At 49.0% G+C, this 19,139-nt stretch overlaps 1 protein-coding gene across 2 annotated transcripts in view; it reads right to left on the bottom strand.

Moving 5' to 3' along the window:
* The window catches only part of LOC146201434 (GTPase-activating protein skywalker-like), a 214,543-nt gene that overhangs the window by 71,572 nt on the left and 123,832 nt on the right, over positions 1 to 19,139 (bottom strand). For both annotated transcript variants that reach the window (XM_084595843.1, XM_084595844.1), the window contains one exon: positions 197 to 312. In XM_084595843.1, coding sequence (XP_084451969.1) covers positions 197 to 312 — 116 coding nt within the window. The remainder of the gene's footprint in view (positions 1 to 196; positions 313 to 19,139) is intronic.

Consider the following 19,139-nt stretch of genomic DNA (forward strand, 5'->3'; position numbering starts at 1 on the left):
CTGTCGGGCTAGTTGGTTTTCTATAGTTATAGCAGCACGTAGCCGGACAAGGATGAAGACGGAGGAACACGTCAGCATCTCTGCGTCTTACGTGTTTCTCCGTCTTCGTCCTTGTCCGGCTGCTATAACTATGAAAAATAGTGCAACTGCCAACATCTTTGCCTGACTGAGATCTCTGCCACATGCACACACACACCTGAATGCTGTAGGCAGCCTTGAGGAACCTGTCCACCGTGTATGGCATCTGCTTGCAGAACATTATGATCCTGTCCAGGAAGGTTCCTGCGTCAGCCGTGCCCAATGGGTCTTCCACTGCACGAGTAACGAACGTAAACAGAACTTGACGAAGGCTGCCAACTTTACCACTGCAAAACTGGCTCCTGGCTACAGCACAGCAGCTGACATACCAAGGAAAAGGCTTGTCCGTTTTTAGTGCAGTAGCATTAATGCCCCGTTAACTGAAAATCTGGCACCAGCGTACACCAGCGTTGGTGTTTCGAAAAATCACGAGCATGGCAGGCGGTAGCAAACATGGCTGCACACTGACTTAATGTAGGGTTGACGGATGTTATACTAGAATCAGCCTGCCCTTGCATTCACACGTTACTCCTAGGTTCCTACTGCTTGTTTAAAGTTAGGCTTCATATCAGGGCTGACAGTCTATGCCATAGTGTCAAATGTGCAGCTTAGGTGTCCCCATAACTTTTATTGTAAGTATCCTATGAGGCGCAACTGGACAATCATGAGAATTATTCGCAAGGACTGTTTTAAAAAATATATATTGTAGGACAGCACTTGCACAAACGTCTGTTCTTTCCCAGAACCAGCTGGCACACAGCGCGCGACACTCCGAGCAGCAGTCAGCGATGATGATGATGGATCTATACAGATGAAAGAGGTGAAAGTTCACGCACTGCGCTCACACAAATCCCCCCGACAAGAGAGCGGCCACCCTGGTCGCTGATTACAGGGATGAGGGACGACGGGCATAAGGCTTCATGCGCGAGACGTGGACGACCTCTTCGGAGCGACTCGATCTGCGACGGTGTGCGAGGGAATAACACGATAGTTCACCGGAGACGTTTGTTGGAGTACTGTATAAGGGCAAATGTAACGATGGAGGAACTTCTCACACAGGCCAGGAATGCGGATTGGTGTCCACAGGAGAACTTCATCACCGGGGTAAAAGGAGGGAGTTTGATGGCGTTGATCATACAGGGCTTTGCGTTCTTGTTGAGCATCTTCAGTGTTCAAACGGGCAAGTTGGCGACCCTGGGCCATACGAGTGGCAAACTCTTCACCCAGAGATTTAGACGTAGAGGGAGCAGAGAAGAAAGTAGTGTCGAATACTGTCGATGGTTGACGGCCATAAACTAAAAAGAAAGGGCTATAACCAGTAGTGCGCTGAACAGCGGAATTGTAGGCGTAGGTGACGAAAGGTAAAACGTTGTCCCAGTTCCGGTGATCAAGAGCAATATACATGGATATCATGTCAGACAAAGTGCGATGAAACCGCTCGATGAGTCCGTTGGTCTGAGGGTGGTAGCTAGAAGAAGTCTTATGGACGGTGTTGGCTGCGCGCAGTACTTCCTCAAGGACTTGAGAAAGAAATGTCTTTCCACGGTCGCTAATGAGAATACGAGGAGCACCATGACGCAAAACTATTGCACGCAGGAAAAAATCGGCGACTTCAGAGGCGGCACCGGAGCGAAGATGTGCGGTTTCAGTGTACCGCGTTAGATGGTCGATGGCAGTGACAACAAAACGGTTGCCATCTGACGTCAAAGGGAGAGGACCAAACAAGTCAGTGGAGACCGTGTCAAAAGGCACAGATGGGCAAGGTAGAGGTTGCAGTAGGCCAGCAGGAGGGGATGTTGAACGCTTGCGATGCTGGCAAGACAGACATGATGAAATGCATTTGGCGACGCTGGCAGAAAGCCTAGGCCAGAAGTAGCGGCTCTTGATACGGTCGTAAGTTTTAAAGTGGCCTAAATGTCCAGCAGTGAGGTCGTCGTGGTAAGCCTCCATAATTTTAAAACGAAGGAAGCGAGGGGCAGCGGGTACCCAGCGTTGACCAGTAGGGTGATACAACGTTGCGGTAAAGTTTTCCATGGTGAAATCGGAACCGACGAAGCTGACGGCGCAAGCGACTGTTTGGGACAACTGACTCTCCACGGAGGCGAGTGATGATTGTGCGGCAGTAAGGGTCAGTCAGCTCGAGTGGAGCTGTAGCGATGGGTGCAACATTCAGGTGGCCAGCAGAAGGCTGACTCAGATGGCAGGAGCGAGAGGAGACCGTATGTGGGGCCGCGTCAGTAGGTATCAATGGGCAGCGAGAGAGGGCGTCAGTGTCGAGGTGTTTTCGCCCAGATTTATAAGTGATGGTGAAGGTGTTTTCTTGAAGACGTAGTACCCAGCGACCCAGTCGACCCGATAAGTTCTTCAGCGATGAGAGCCAACAGAGTGCGTGATGGTCTGTGACAATGGTGAAGTGGCGGCCATACAAATGAGGTCGAAATTTTTGAACCGACCAAACAACGGCGAGGCACTCTTGCTCGGTAATAGTATAGTTACGCTCAGCTGCAGTAAGCGTACGACTGGCGTATGCGACGACTTGCTCTTCAGACACTGCGTTTCAAGAGAACCGCGCCAATACCGTGGCCACTGGCGTCTGTGTGAAGTATGGTGGGCGCGTCAGCGTCAAAATGGCGAAGCACAGGAGTGGAAGTGAGTGCCTGCTTGAGAGCTTTGAAGGCGTCTTCACATTCAGTGGACCAGGTGTAAAACTCTTGGGAAGACACGAGCTTGTGTAACGGGGCCGCAATTGTTGCAAAGTTCCGAATAAAACGGCGGAAGTAGGAGGCTAAGCCAAGGAAGCTGCAAAGATCTTTCCAACGTTGGGGGCCGAGGAAAATTAACAACAGCCGCAATTTTTTCGGGATCAGGCTGGATTCCTGCCTTACTGACGACATGGCCGAGTACTTTGATGGTCTTACTGGCAAAGTGGCATTTCTTGGTATTCAGCTGAAGCCCCGCCTGGGCAAGGGACGTGAGGATTTCAGTGAGACGCTGTAAGTGCTGAGCGAAGTTTGATGAGAAGACAATGATGTCGTCGAGATAGCATAGGCATGTTTTCCATTTCATGCCGCGAAGCACGGTATCAATCATGCGCTCAAAGGTGGCCGGCGCATTGCAGAGTCCGAAAGGCATCACGTTAAATTCGTAGAGACCGTCAGGGTAGAAAAGGCAGTCTTGTCCTTGTCTGCATCGTGCATAGGAATTTAACAGTATCCCGAGCGGAGGTCGAGACTGCAGAAATACTCTGCGCCTTGGAGACAGTCTAATGCGTCAACAATACGAGGCAAAGGGTAAACATCATTGCGCATGATCTTGTTAAGTGCCCGGTAATCCATGCAGAAGCGGACTGAGCCATCTTTTTTTCTGACGAGAACCACAGGTGAGGACCAAGAGCTCGTGGATGGCCGGATTACATTTCGAGCAAGCATGTCAGCAACTTGCTCCTCAATGACTTTGCGTTCTGCTGCTGAAACGCGATAGGGCTGTCGTCGAACAATAGCAGAGCCATCCGTCTCTATGCGATGAGAGGTGACGGAGGTCTTCCCGAACGCTGAGGCGCACACATCAAAAGAATCTTGGTGCCGCAAGAGGATGTCTAGCAGAGCTGTGGACTGCTCGGATGTAAGGTCAGGGCTGGTGGCGGCTGCGAGCGCAGAGGATGTTGGAAATGGAGGCTTGGCAGCAGGCGGTGGTGCACTGGAAAGTGTGTTGAGGGGAACGGGATCGCAGTCAAAAATAAACCCAACTGTGGCACCTCTGGGCAGTAAGAACGGCTGGAGAGTTGTATTGAGGGCCGCAACCACCATGCAACCATGGGTGAAGGAGGTGAGGCACGAGGCAAGAGCTAGGCCGTCGGAGGTCCACCAAGGAGCAGGCATAACGAAGGCCTCGCCATCGAGAGGGTAGTCCAATGCCACGATGATCAGCTGCTCGCGTCCTGGGGGCAAAACGAAATCAACTGCTGCGAACACGTGTGGTGGTGAACAATCAGAAGTCGGTAATATATTGGGGTCCGCAAGATGAATAAGGCGCTCACGGCAAGAGATGAGGGGGGATGCCGACGATAAGAAATTCCACCCCAAGATCATGAGATGAACGCACGTGGGGAGCACAATAAATTCAATATGATGCCGCTGGTTATCGATGAGGACACGTGCTGTGCATTGGCCGGTGGGTTTCATAAGAGTTCCATTAGCTCCACGAAGTGGCGGACCGATGTATGGCGTTAGAACTTTGCGCAGATGAGAACACAGAGAGAAATGCATAACGGAGTAAGCGGCGCCAGTGTTGATGAGGACCTCAACGTACAATCCTTCAACAATCACTACTAACATATTCGACGGTCGCCCAGGAGGAATTGTAGATTTCGAACTCGAAGCAGCTTTCCCTCCAAAAACTGCTTCGGTTAGTTTTCCCGTTATAGGTTGGAAGGGTTGTGAGGCAGGATGAAGCGGTGATGTGCGGCGAAAAGGCGAAGGGGATCGGCGTCGGGAAGGACGCGAGGGCCGTGAAACATCGGTGGAGTTCGGAAGAGAGGAAGAACGCCGGTAAAAGTCTGAGTAGGGCAGTGTAGAATCATCAGACTGGCGCACGCGGGCACGTTCAAAGGGAGCATAACCCCGTTGCTCGTCTTGCTGGCGGCGGCGACAGACATGGGCAATGTGGCCACGTATCCCACAATAGTAGCACACAGGGTGGGAGGGGCGCCAGGCTGTAACAGGACGGTGCACTGTAGGATATGGTGCCATGGCAGCGACGTGACTGCACACGGGTGCCGAACAAGTCGGGGAAAGTGGGATGGGTTGACGTGAAGTAATCTCGGCATAGGTTAGCAAGGGATGTTGGGAGGCGATGGCAGGCGGCTAGGGAGGTTGGGAGGCAATGGGAGGTGGGGCAGGTGCCACAGTGATTCGTCAGTTCATCCTTGATGATGCTGCGCAAATTTACCGTTGCTGGCGGAAGAGTTGGAGATGCAGCAGAGGGGTTGGTGAGGCCGTAGAGCTCCTCTCGGATCATGGTGCGTATTAGGGACCGCAAATTTCCATCTATGAGGGAGCCGCCATCACTGGGGTCTTGCATGAGGCGGTACGACTGTAGCTGGTCCAGACGTTGACATGTGGATGTGATGTCAGATACGGACGACGGATGTTTAACCACGAAGGCATTGAAAGCAGCAGTGTTGATGCCCTTAAGTGGCGAACACGCTCAGATTCAGGCATAACAGCGTCGACATGGTCCTCGACATACGACGTATAGGACTCGCCGGGCTGCTGGAGACGAGCTTCAAGTTTTTTCTTTGCCTGCTCTGAGCGACCAGCCGGAGTGCCGAAAATTTTCTTTAGCTGGTCCATGAATGTAGGCCAGTCAGCGGAACCAGGTTTTGGCGACATCAGCCAAGTAGAAGACGACGTTGAGCAGTTTATGAGCGTCATTCCAGCGGTTAATTGTACTGACCCTGTTGTAGTTGTCGAGCCAGTCGTCGACATCTTCACCGCGAAGGCCAGCAAAGATTTGGGGATCGCGCTGGCGGCTGGTGACTGTCCAGGCAGGGGCAGCCGCAGTAGGAGCAGGAGACGCCGTGGGTGAGCGAGCACCGTTGCCCTCATCCATAGCACAGGACCGTGGACGCAAGCGAAGGCCTGAACGGAGCTCCAGGGAGAACGGTAGGTGGGTCTAAAGCGAGAGGTGGGGAATACGAATCGCATTTCTGCCACTTGTGGGACAGAACTTGTACAAACGTCTGTTCTTTTCCAGAACCAGCTGGCACACAGCGTGCGATGCTCCGAGCAGCAGTCAGCAATGATGATGATGATGATGATGATGGATTTATACAGATGAAAGAGGTGAACGTTGACGTGCTGCGCTCACAATATATATGCGAATCCTTGTGCACAAGTTCGCAAGCTCCATTGAACCAGAGGTGGGCAACCTCATGAGGTTTCGACCTCATGAAGTCAACTTCAACCTCAAAATGACCTCAACCTCACGGAGTGAGGTAAGGTTGAGGTGAGGTCGGCAACACCTGAAATATTTTTGAGTGAGGTCAGCAAATGAGACCTCAACCTCAGGCGTGAGTTTGAGGTTGAGTGAGGAAGTAACTTAGTGAGGTCGGCTTGTGAGGTCGAAATTATTGTTTCCCACAGCGGTAAAATAGCCGGCAAAACACCTTTCATAATGGCTGTCGTGTACACTCTTTTGGCTACCAACGCGCACATAATGAATAGTTTGCGTCTGTGCGTTTGCGTTTGACACGAAAAAAAAAAAAAGGAGGGGGGGGGGGGGGGGGCGTAAAGTGCAGCGCGGCAAACAAGTGGGGTCGGACGACGGCTGGCTGCAGACTCGAAGGAAGGTGAAACAAGATCCCGCCACCATGCCGAGCGAGTTTGGGAAGTAAAGAAAGTCTGCGCAAACTCGAAGGGTTTCCAGACCTATGTGGGTGTGTCGGCGTCGCGGGGGAAAAAAAAAAAAGCTAGAATAGTAGAAAATAGGAAGCGCAAGATCCAGCAACCAAGGAATTGCTTAGGGAGGATGGCACGAGAGAGGAGGTTTCAGAGAGGCATATGAAAAGAACAAGGATGCAGAAGAGACGAGAGGTAAATGGCTTGACGAGAAGTCACCCCACGAAGACTGTATTTTAGTTAATAAAATCTGCTTTTGCTATTGTATATGGTACGAGTTAAAACGAAAGAAAGCAATAGGACAGTAGTTCGTAGTTGTATCAGTGCAATCCATGTTTTATTATTATTATTATTATCATTATTATTATTATTATTAGTCACTAGACATTAAATTAACCCTTACATAAAAAGAAAGTTAATGTGCCCTTCTCGAAGAATCATTGAAGAACAGACAGGTGACTGATGACTGCTTGCAGTCATTCCTTTCTCATACCCTACATGAGCTCGCGCCTTTCTCATTTACATGTTTGTTTATCGAGGGCCTCCCCTCCGTTTTACAGCTTGCAGCCAAAGTGGCGGGCGCGCCTTTTGTTCGTAAGCTGGCTTCTGCTCTTTCGGCTCCGCAGCCGGTGTCCGATCTCAACTAGCGGACAAAGCGCGGACCCGGGAACCCCTCGGCATTTCTTGGAAAGTAAGCCACTGGGAGTTTGTGAGTTTTAGGTATCTTAAGTGCGTTTCTGTCAACGGGGCCGAAAGTTACAAGGGCAGTGGCAGTGTGGGCGAGATGTGTGCACGGTGCTCGAGCGTGTGAATGCGCGAGTGAAGATCTGCGTGTCCTCTTCTCTTTAGTTTTTCAGTACACTTGCACCACCCCTATTTTTCCTCACTTCTTATTTTCGTTTTGTGTGGTCACTTACCAGTGCCCCCTCTCGCGTTTTTGCACCCGCGTTTACTCACAACCGGCCGCTTTTCTGCGATACGGCCAATCATCACCCTTCCCCCTCCGCCCTCCGCCTAAGAAAAAAAAAGACAAAAAAATCAGAAGATACAATCCTCAGATTCTTCCTCTCGCAACATTCTTTTCTTTTTTTTTTGCTTCTTTAGCTTTTGGTTGTGCGCTATACCTCCGACTGGCGTATTCCTGTTGGTCTAAAGAATATAAAGACAGGCCCTTCTCGCTTCTCGGAACACCGCGGCGGCTGCGCGGACTTCTGTCGCTTGTCGACCATGCAGGCATCTCATCGTTTCGCAGGAGGGATACGCTAGTCAGTGTTCAAACTCTGCTCTTCCTCCGTGTAGACGCGTTGCCACACTGCTCACCACCCGCTAGTCTTCCTCTCTTGACGGATATTGTGCAGTCGAAGAAAAACGAAAGAACTCCCGTAGCATGGGTTAAGTATTCGCGCTTCATTCTCCCAGTGGGCGTGGTTCTCTCGTCGCGACTAGAAGCTGGTGTCTCAGCCCCACGTTCTCATCGACACCAATCGTTCCTGGAACGTCTGCTTGGAGGTCGCCCTTAAACGGCGTCGGTGAGCCGCCCGAAATCGGCAAAAGAAAAAAAGGCAGCATCTAAACAACATGCTGTGTTCTTCGCCATTTACCGTGGCCGTCTTTTTCAAGCGAGGGCTTGCTGTAATTCCAGCTGAGGTCTGCCCTTCTTCGAGGTCTATTGCATTGTTGCGTTCAGCGTCGACGGTGCATGAAATGGTTGCGGTTATGGCAGGTGTGGTTATAGCTGATATAGCGAAAAAATCTAAATATACCGACGATGATTCGCGCGCGCGCAGTTGTCGAATTGACAAAGACATCGAAGGCCATTTCCGTTACAATAGCCACACAAAAGAAACGGAAAGCATTGTAAACTTGGAATGCATTCACTGCGACAAGAAACTGTGTGACAAGGAAACCAGCTTTTGAGCTTCTCTCGGCATCTCAAGGTAATGTGCGAATTATCCCTAATCCAACGTATTATATCTTTAACTTACATCAATGATAAAAGGAATGTTTTGGGGCTGCAAATTCACCGTTAGTTATTATAACTAGAAGGGAGGGTAATCTTTCCAATAATTTGTCACGGCGTTTGTTCTATACAGCACAACCCACTCGTCAGGATTATCAAAAGTAGCGCAATGTTAGAAGTCAAGCATGCTTTACCTTTTTGTAACTAAGCGTCTCTGCATATCGCAACATTTTGTTCTTTCCGCCTCTTGTGATAAGTCCCACGTCAGAAGTCAATTTAATAAAATAATGTTATGGTACTACAACTTCCATATATACGTAAGTGGTCAATCTACTTTTTTTTTTTTTGTAACAGAGACGTAACACTGAAGAAACATTAGATTGCTTGTGATTTTATCATCCGATTCGATTTCAAATCGCAGGAAAATGTCTTCACCAAGAAATTATGGCTTGCTTGTCATGAGGAAACACTATTTGACGGTCACAGATATGTGCGACGTTTCACTGCAGACCTTCGAGGGTTCGCATCCAGCAGTGCCAAGGACACACAAGCATTACAGCGGGAATTAGGTCAAAAGTCACCATATCAAAACAAATAAAAATAAAATTTGAAGAGTTGAAACTGACCAATTTGAACTGCCGTTATTAGGTCAGCTTGCTATGAATCAGTAGCCCCGCTGGCAAATGTTCATTTCAATTTTTTTACTTTACAAGTAAGCCTCATCATATTCAATGTTGTTTAAAATTTATGTCGTCATTCTGGCGTGTCACCGCACAGGACTTGTGCCGTGACGTTTTATAGTTAGTGTTCTCAAGTGAAAAACCTTTTTTTTTTTTTTTTTTTTTTTTTGAGGTCGAGCGACCGACCTCAAACTCACAGTTTGAGTTTGAGGTGAGGTTGAGTGAGGTCGGTGGTGTCATCAGAAAATTTGAGGTGAGGTCACCTGGTCAAACCTCAACCTCAAAGCGTGAGGTTGAGGTTGAGTGAGGTCAGGAAATTTTTATTGAGGTTGAGGTGAGGTTGCACTTTTTGAGGTCAAATGCCCACCTCTGCATTGAACTAGACTTATTTGGATTCCAGTTCGGATTATGAAGCAAGATCCAAGCGAGTTTGTGATCCAAGTTTCAACAAGCTTTTCTTTTTTCACAGTTAAATAACCAACTCTCACTGCACTTTTCATCAGTTGTTTCTGCTGTCGTTTCACTTTTACTTGGCATTCATGTAGTCTGTACTGTCAGTGAGAGAAGCCCTTACCTGCAATGGCTTTCACCAAGGATACAAAAAAGCAGAAAAAGAAAATGCAAAGAATTTTGGCTAAAACTGCAATACTACACAAAAGCGATGTTGCATAAGCTTTGCCCTTCTGTCGACTTTGTGCAGTCGGTTAAAATGAGACGCACATTTGTCACCAATTGATCCCTTCTTGATTGGCTGCGTGATTGCAGCGCCATACTGTGGGACTTGCCGTTGCGTCGGCAGCTCATGGTAGTAGTCGCACTAAAAATGCTGACAGTTGCCCATCACTTTCCGCGTAGCACCAGAGATATTAGGGATTAAATATGGCCACGTGCATTTTTCCTCCCAGCTCGTACACTGCGGGAAGAGAGGTTTCCAGGCCAGGACCAGATACTGCCCCTAAACACTTTGCTTTTGCTGCAATGTCTTGAGCCGTTCTAAACCTGTCAATGAATACTGTTGGTGTGACCCTCACTGCCCAATATGTCTCATGGAGTTGAAAGGGAGAATTCGTGCAAAGTAGGGTGCAGGAATTGGACTCTTGAAAAACTATTTGTTAATCATTAGATAACTTACAAGGAGGTGGCATGAATGCAATAATGTGCCCTGTGCCCTTTAACAGGAAAGTGGGAGAAGGGATTCCCTGCTGCATATTAAAGGACATATTGAGGGTACAGACTGAAGGTCCTGTACAGCAGAAAAACAAGGTCAGCAAAATAGCATTCCTACAAGCATAATGTTAAAGGAGTATAGACACAAATTTTTGAAGCGTCGAAAGGAATACCGTTGCTTTCCTGGTTATACAGAGATGCTCTCCAAGTAATCCCAACATCTCATTTTGCCGTGAACATATTTTAACACCACGGGCAGCCATTCTCACGGCTGCAAAGTGGTAATGCGAAGTACGACACAACACAGAACAGGACTTTGCCGGAACCAAATGTTTATTGGGTCTTCCCAAAAGAACACTGGTATGATCTTGCTGGCGACCCTATCCTTTTGGATGGGGCCTGACAGTTAGAAGGGCAAGATGGCGACAACAAAGAAGTAGAGCGGGGAGGTATTTACCTTGTGTCCTTCCGTTGTCGCGGCTCGCTGTCCTCTCCCTTTGGCGGTCGCTGGTTCCCCCCGATCTCGGCGCATCTTGCCCTTTGTCCTTTTTCGGCCAATGAGCATCGCGTCTGCGACGCCTAGCGGTGCGCTCTTGCGTCCGGCGAGGGAAGAGGGAAACGCGGCTCTATCAAGCAACCCGTTTGGGTTACTCGTCCTCGGGGAAGGAATACATTTGTCCCCTTCGTCCTACGCGGCGCGCGGTGTTTCGGAGGGATGCGCGGTTCTCCTCGATCGCTACACTCCTCCTCCCTAAAGACCGAACGTCACCTGAATTCAGCCGACGGTAGGCCGGCAACGACTTCCTTGCCGCCTTGTCTTGCATCCAACATTCCCGACGCCGCTGCCCGGGTGGCTAGATGGGATGGTCCATACCCTTTTCTTCACTGTCGCAGTTGTGAGCGTGAGTTAAGTCCCATGCTTCGAAGCTTGTGATGATCACAGTTCAGCACAATGTGGAAGTGCTTATGAAAATCGCACGTGTTGCACATGGTACTGCTCGTCAATACGCTGGCAGCACCTCCATGCAGTCACACAGCTGCAACGACCGCGGTCGCACACACGCGCACGCATACACACTGGAAACACGGTGGCGATGTCCGAAACGCTTATCTCGAGAAAAGTGTCCCTGGCGATCCGGCGCTCGCGAGATAGCACTGCGGCCGGCAGCTGTCGCTCCTACAGCCGTCCAGAACTGTCGCCGGGCGCTGCTTCCCGACAGCTGGGCGGCCGTGACTTGAGTTGTGGCGGCTAGAGCTGCGACCGTCACCGGCCTCCACGCCGTTGTTTCTGCTGACTACCCGATGCTTGCAGTGTCGGCTGCGTTTGCGAGGTCACTGGGAGACGAAGCCTGTCTTTGCAGCGCCTTCTGGGAGACCCATTTCAGATTTCCGATTAGTTTTCCCTTGGCGCTCCTAGCCAATAGTTGCCTGCCATTTGGCCAGGTCCCTACTGACGCGGGTGGAGAGGGGGGACAGCTTGGTGACGTCTTCGCCACCGTCTGCTTTTCCTTTCCTCCCCCCCCCCCTTTTGTTTGGGACGAGGGGACATACTAACAGTACTGCTAGATACGACCCTACCGTAGCCAGCTCGTTTCCTCACAACCGGTTGCTTACTTGACTGCTCTTCGGAGCGGTCGACGCGTTGTTGTGAGGCCAGTCACCCCGTCAAGGTCGTTTTCGCCTAGAGCGGAGTTGTATGGGAGAGCCTTGGGGGTAGGTGGGGGCACTGACCTTTCCTCGTGTCTTCGCGAAATCGGCGCTGCCGCCCTGCCAGCCACTTCCCGTTGGAAGTACTGCTTTAGCTCCCCGACGTGGATCGGCTTGCCGAGTTGACCCGTGTTCGGATCTTTCAGCTTGCAGTTAAACTGCGAGAGCTTCTCAGAACTATCATCATCATCATCTTGACTATACCCACTGCAGGGCGAAGGCCTCTCCAATATTTCTCCACTTAACCCGGTTCTGTGCTAGCTGCATCCACTTGACCCCTGCGAACTTCTTAATCTCATCCGACCACCTAACTTTCTGCCGCCCCCTGCTACGCTTTCCTTCCCTTGGAATCCAGTTTGTTACCCTAAGCGACCATCGGTTATCCTCTCTTCGCACTACATGTCCTGCCCATGTCCATTTCTTCTTCTTAATTTCCACTAGAATGTCGGTAACTTGAGTTATTTCTCTGACCCACTCTGCACGCTTCCTATCTCTTAATGTTACCCCTACCATTTTCGTTCCATAGCCCTCTGGGTCGTCCCCAACTTAAGTAGAACTCTCTTGGTTAGCCTCCACGTTTCAGCACCATAGGTAAGATGCAACTGTTATATACTTTCCTCTTTAGCGATACCGGTAAGCTGCTAGACATAATCTGCGAGTGCTTGCCAAATGCGCTCCATCCCAATCTTATTCTTCTTGTTATTTCCTTTTCATGGTCCGGATCTGCGGTTACTACCTGTCCTAAGTAGACATATTCGCCTACTACTTCCAGTACTTCGCTACCTAATGTAAACTGCTGTTCCTTCCCGAGGCTGTTGAACATTACCTTAGTCTTCTGCATATTGATTTTCAAGCCTACCTTTCTACTTTTCCTGTCTAGGTCATCAATCATTATTTGTAGTTCATCTCCCGAGTTGCTTAGCAAGGCAATGTCATCAGCAAATTGCAGATTACTGAGGTATTCTCCATCTACCCTTATTCCTAACTGCTCCCATTCCAAGTCTCTGAATACTTCCTCTAAGCAAGCTGCGAATAGTACTGGGAAGATTGTGTCTCCTTGCCTAACACCTTTCTTTATGGGAATTTTGTTACTTTCTTTATGCAGAACTATGGTTGCTGTGCAGCCACTATATATATCTTCCAGCACTTTCACGTACGGCTCGTCTACCCCTTGATTTTGCAATGCCTACATCACCGCCGATGTTTCAACTGAGTTAAATGCTTTTTCGTAACTAATGAAAGCTTTGTATAAGGGCACCTGATTGACGGTCTATCACCTGATTGATGATATGGATATCATCGATAGTAGAGTACCGTTTCCGAAAACCTGCTTGATCCTTTGCTTGATTGCAGTCTAAGGTTGTCCTGATTCTATTAGCGATTACCTTAGTAGATACCTTATACGTAACAGACAGTAAGCTGATTGGTCTAATTTTTAAGGTACTGAGAGTCCCCTTTCTTACGAATGAGGATAGTGTTTGCATTCTTTCATGGTTCCGGTACCATCGATGACACCAGGCACTGCGTATACAGGGTGGCCTGTTTTTCTAGCACGATATCCCCCCCGGCTTTTTAGGAAATCTGTAGTTATCTGATCCCCTCCAGCCGATTTCCCCCTTTTCACAGTTTCTAATGCTTTCTTGACCTCGTCCTTCGTCACTGGTGGAACGTCTGACTGTTTTTCCCTACCGCCAATCTGATTATGGCCCTGACTACTTTGGCTGCTGTAGAGATCTGTATAGAACTCCTCGGCTACCTTGACTATCTTGTCCATATTCGTGGTGACGTTGCCCGCCTTGTCCCTTATCGCATACATCTGGTTTTTGCCTACGCCCAATTTCTTCTTTACCGCTTTAAGGCTTCCCCCGTTCTTTACAGCATGCTCAATTTTCTCCATGTTATACTTCCTTATATCAGCTACCTTGCGCTTATTGATTAGCTTTGATATCTTGGCCAATTCGATCTGGTCTGTTGGATTGGAAGCTTTCATACTCTGGCGCTTCTTAATCAAATCTTTCGTCTCCTTAGACAGCTTACCGGTATCCTGTCTAACTATCCTACCGCCTACTTCTACCACACACTCAGTAATGATATCTCTGAAATGACTGTTCATTGCTTCTAGGGTAATGTCGCCATCCTCGGTTAGAGCTGAATATCTATTCTGTAGCGAGATCCTGAATTATTCTGCCCTCCCCCTCACCGCTAATTCGTTGATGGGTTTCTTTCTTACTAATCTGTTGCGTTGCTTCTTCAGATTTAGGCAAATTCGGGACCTCACCATCCTGTGGTCACCGCATCGCACTTTCCCGATTACCTCTACATCTTGCACAATGGCAGGGGTTGAACACATTATGAAGTCAATTTCATTTTTGGTCTCCCCGTTAGGACATTTCCATGTCCATTTCCAGTTCTTCCGTTTTCTGAAGAAGGTATTCATGATTCTTAAGATATTGCGCTCTGCAAACTCAGCTAGTAACTCCCCCCTGCTATTCCTAGAACCAATGCCATAGTCACCTACTGCCTGGTCTCCTGCCTGCTTTTTCCCTACCTTGGCATTGAAGTCGCCCATTAGTATAGTATACTACGTCTTTACTTTTCGCATTGCCGACTCTACACCTTCGTAGAAGCTTTCAACTGCCTGGTCATCATAACTACATGTAGGTGCATAGGCCTGTACAACCTTCAGTTTATACCGCTTATTAAGCCTAATTACGATGAATGCCACCCTCTCATTAATACTATAGAATTCATCTATATTACCCGCTATATACTTATTGACAAGGAAACCTACTCCTAGTTGTCGCCTCTCTGGTAAGCCTCGAGAACACAGTACATGCCCATCCTTCAGTACAGTATATGCCGCATTCGGCCTCCTAACCTCACTAAGGCCTATGACATCCCATTTCATACCTTCTAGTTCCTCTAACAGCACTGCTAAACTAGCTTCACTAGCTAGGGTTCTAACGTTAACGTTGCCAGGGTCGGTTTCCAAAGGCGGCCTGTCCAGCGGAGCCAGACGTTCTTAGCACTCCCTGCTGCGTCACCGTACGCCTATGGCTGCACACGTATCACGAAAATCTTTCGCCGTGAAATACGAGGCGCTGTCAGTGATCAGCCTCTCCGGAAACCCATAGTGACAGAACAATCCTGAGAGCTTTGTCAGGATCTCCTTTGTTGTGGCGTTTCGCAGCGGATAGAGTTCAGCGATTCCGCTGAAGTGACATGTCACCACTAACACAAATTTGTGCCCTTCTTTGCTGCGCGGCACCGGTCCAATCAGATTGCACGCCACAGTTTCCCATGGCTTTGTGCTCACGATCGGTTGGAACAGGCCAGGCGGTTTTCCACCTCGCGGCTTCCTTTCTTGGCAGACGTGGCAGGTCCGTATGTACTTACATACATCAGCCTTCATTCTTGGCCAGGTAGCGAACAGACATAGTTTCTTCCATGTCTTTGGTGCGCTTCCGTGACTGTCTGCGTCTACGTGATAGTGCTGCAAAGCAGCATGCCTCAGTTGGCTGGGGATGATGGCTTTGAAGCACTCGTTTGAGTCTTTTTTTGCCAGGCACGTACTTCAGCAAAGCTCCATCAGCGTCAAACAGGAAGCTCTCCAGCTCACTCGCAGCAATACCAGCTGCACTAGAGCTCGCGCCTACCACGTTTTTCGCGGATTCTGGGCGCTCTTCGACCAGCGGTGTCGAATGGTCCGTCTCTTCACGCAGACTGGCGACCATCTCACGACAATACGAGTCTTCCTGTTGAGCTTTGATAAGCTCTTCCCTGCTGAATGCAGTCTCGACCAGCTTTTTCGCTGTCACGAGATGCACGTGCGCAGGAGGCAGGAATTTCTCCTTCGGCCCTCCTTTACCGACGAGCGGGGAAGTTGCCGCGCCTCCTCTCCCGCGGCTGGAGACGGACCATTCCCCGGCGCGCGCGACAGCACGTCTGCAACTATGTTTATGGCACCTTTCCAGTAGCACACCTCGAAATCGAAGCGCTGTAGCGTCAGTGCCCAGCCCGCGAGCTTCCCGCTCAGCTCGTGTAAGCGGGTCAGCCATGTCAAGGCCATGCGATCAGTTTTGACCGTGAACCTTGGACCTTCCACGTACATCTCGATTTTTTGGAGCGCGAAGATGATAGCAAGGCATTCCTTCTCCGTCACTGAGTAGTTGCGCTCCGCTGGCGTCAGTGCGCGGCTGGCGAATGCCACGGGCAGCAGTTTCTCGTCCTCCTCTTGCGCCCACTCCAAAATCACAGGCATGTGTCTGGATCAAAAAAGGCCTATTTAGGTCGGGGAGTTTCAGTGATGCAGTGTCGGCGATGGCTTGGGAGAGCTGACGAAAACTCGCCTGCTGTTCCTCTCCCCATTCCCACGGGGCTGCCTTCCTTAACAATTTTGTTAGAGGGATTTGCAGGCGGATGCAGTTGGGAATGAATTGGCGATAGTAGCCCACCATGCCGAGAAAACTGCGCACGGCCTTTACATCGTTCGGCACTGGGAGTTCCAGGATAGCGCGAAGTTTGTCAGGGTCCGGGGCTACTTTTCCTCGCTGAACGCGGAAGCCGAGCAAACTGACTTCAGCCCTGCACAGCTGTGCCTTAAGGTGGAGTGGATTTTCGTTGTTCTTCTCGAAATTAGGTTCTTTTCGGTGACTTGAAGACGTGGCAAATTGCACCACAGGTGCGCCCCGTCCAAGACGGTGATCAGAGACGACGAAATATGGATAACGACACTTCAGAGTTACGAAGAGATTAACTGAAGTTTATATACAAAACTTTACAATATTTACAGCAAGGTTAGGCAAAATATACATGGATCTGGTTAGCTCGGCCTAGCCGAAGATGTACACATCAAGCCATAGCTCAGAACATCCGACTAGTCTCTCGGGCTTGGTTTTAAGCCCTCCGTGTCCAGCCCACATTTCAGTTGCGTCCAATCGCCACGAACTTCAGCATGATTGGTTCGTGGCCACGTGCAACTTCAGCAGTGTGAGTGAAACCCTTTCCCCACAACGAAAGAAAGAAAAACACAAAACACAAAATGTCACATGCTGTCCACATTCCACTGTACACCTTGCCGCGTTCTCGCGTCAAGATCATCAAAGCAAATGAGCAGGGTCGTTAGCGGACCGCCGCCGTCTCTCGCCCCCGCTCTTATATAACCTACCACGATAAAAGAAGTAGCTAAGCTATTACAGGAGCTAGAAAACAAATTTGATTCCTTCCAGACAGAGCTCAGGAATGAGATGTGTGAACTTAGCGACTCCGTTAAGTTAATGAACTCTGATTTTGGAAGTTCAAGCAGACAATAAATAGCATGCAGCTGGAGCACCAAGGACTGAAAAAGAAAACAACGAACTACGAAATGCCTTACAGTCAGCTCAAAATGAAATCATTCAGCTAAAACAGTATTCCCGTTCAGAGAACCTGGAGATGACTTCCCTCGAGAGCAGATGAAAACCTTGGCGAGGCTGTAATCAAAATTTCTGAAAAGCTAAATGCTTCAGTGTGTGGCACACCCACTGAATGGGCACACCCTCGCGCTTCGCTCTGTCGCGTTTTTCCCCTCTCGTTCCCACCGGTTCTCTCTGGTTCATTCGCGCACATGGCTTGCAAACGTCACGTGCTGGTGCGCGGGAAACGATAACCGCAAATGCACACGCCTTTAGGGAATGGGTGCAGTGCTGCCCTAGCCGAACTGTCCCCTCTGATTACTTCCGCGCGTGGCTTGAAAACGTCATGCGGCAAACGGCCGAGGGTGATGCGATCGTCTTTGGGGAAGGCACACTTTCACTCAAGAATTTGGTGGTGCGGAGTTCGATATATCAAACGACCGGTGAAATTGAGTTAGATATATGACACGGCTTTCTTATACTTTTACATGGAATTTTCAAGGGGATATTCCGTGAGTTGGATATAACTAAAATTTGATATATCCGCGTTCGATATATCCGGGTTCGACTGTATTGATATAACCGCTTATGAAATTGTCGCAGTTGTTAAGGCCATGCCAGTGAAGCATTCTGCTAGAATAGACGACATCTCTGCTTTTTTACTAAAGGAATGCATTAATATCTTGGCCGTTCTACTAAAAAAAATCTTTAATCGCGCCTTTCATGGAGCTACTTTCCTACACTCTTTAAAATTAGCTAAAGTTATTCCTATATTTAAAAGTAGGGATCATAATGGTCTTGAAAATTGTCGCCCCATTTCCTTCCTCAGAGTATTAATACTTAATTTGAAAAACTTATAGCAGCGCGAGTAACAGCTTTTGTGGAACGAGAAGCTATACTCTCCACCTGTCAGCATGGCTTTAGGAGCAATCGATCAACTGGCACAGCGGTCCTCTCAATTTCGAACCTCATAAATCAGCTATTAAAAGATAACAAATTTGTATCGGGCGTGTTCTTAGAAATTGAAAAGGCTTTTAATTCGGTGGGCCACGACAACCTGCTTCACAAATTAGAGTGCTATGGCTTTCGCGGTATAGCACTAGAATTTTTTCAGAGTTACTTAAGAAATAGAAAACAGTGTGTTGAATTGCTCCATCTGAAACCAGAGTACAAGGTTGTTGGTGCTGGCATGCCGCAGGGGTCAATCCTTGGCCTATTCTATTCTCCACATACATAAATGACCTACCCAAAGCATTAAATAAATTTACAGCATTCATGTACACTGACAACACTGCCTTGATTTGCGCTAGTGAATCATTGAGTATGTGATCAAAAGTGCAAATCTTGAACTTAACGCTTTCCTGTCCGCGCCTATTCCCATCGATAGCCCGCCATCGATGGTTTCACGATTCGAATTTTCCGGCTTTCAAAGCGCTCCTTGACAAGTGGCGGCATCCAGTGGGTAAGAGAACAACCCTTTTTCAATTTCGCTTTCGGTTTTATTTTTTCCGCCGCATCGCGCCCGTTTTTATAGTTTCGGAGTGACGTAACCGGCACTCCTTGTTTGCAAAATGGCATCGATGTCGCGCGCTGCTGCTGCTCGGAAGCAGCCCGTTTCCACGGATACTGACGCATCTCAGTGCTCATCTGTGGATGCTAACAGCAACAGTGATGACTCGGAAGACGAATTGAGCTCTTCAGGCTTCAGCACAGACAGCGAAACTGTGTCAAACCGACCAAGAATGTCAACGGCCAT

The sequence above is a fragment of the Amblyomma maculatum genome, chromosome 2, assembly GCF_055883805.1.
Source record: "Amblyomma maculatum isolate TAMU_Amacu chromosome 2, ASM5588380v1, whole genome shotgun sequence".
In the NCBI taxonomy this organism is placed as follows: domain Eukaryota; kingdom Metazoa; phylum Arthropoda; class Arachnida; order Ixodida; family Ixodidae; genus Amblyomma; species Amblyomma maculatum.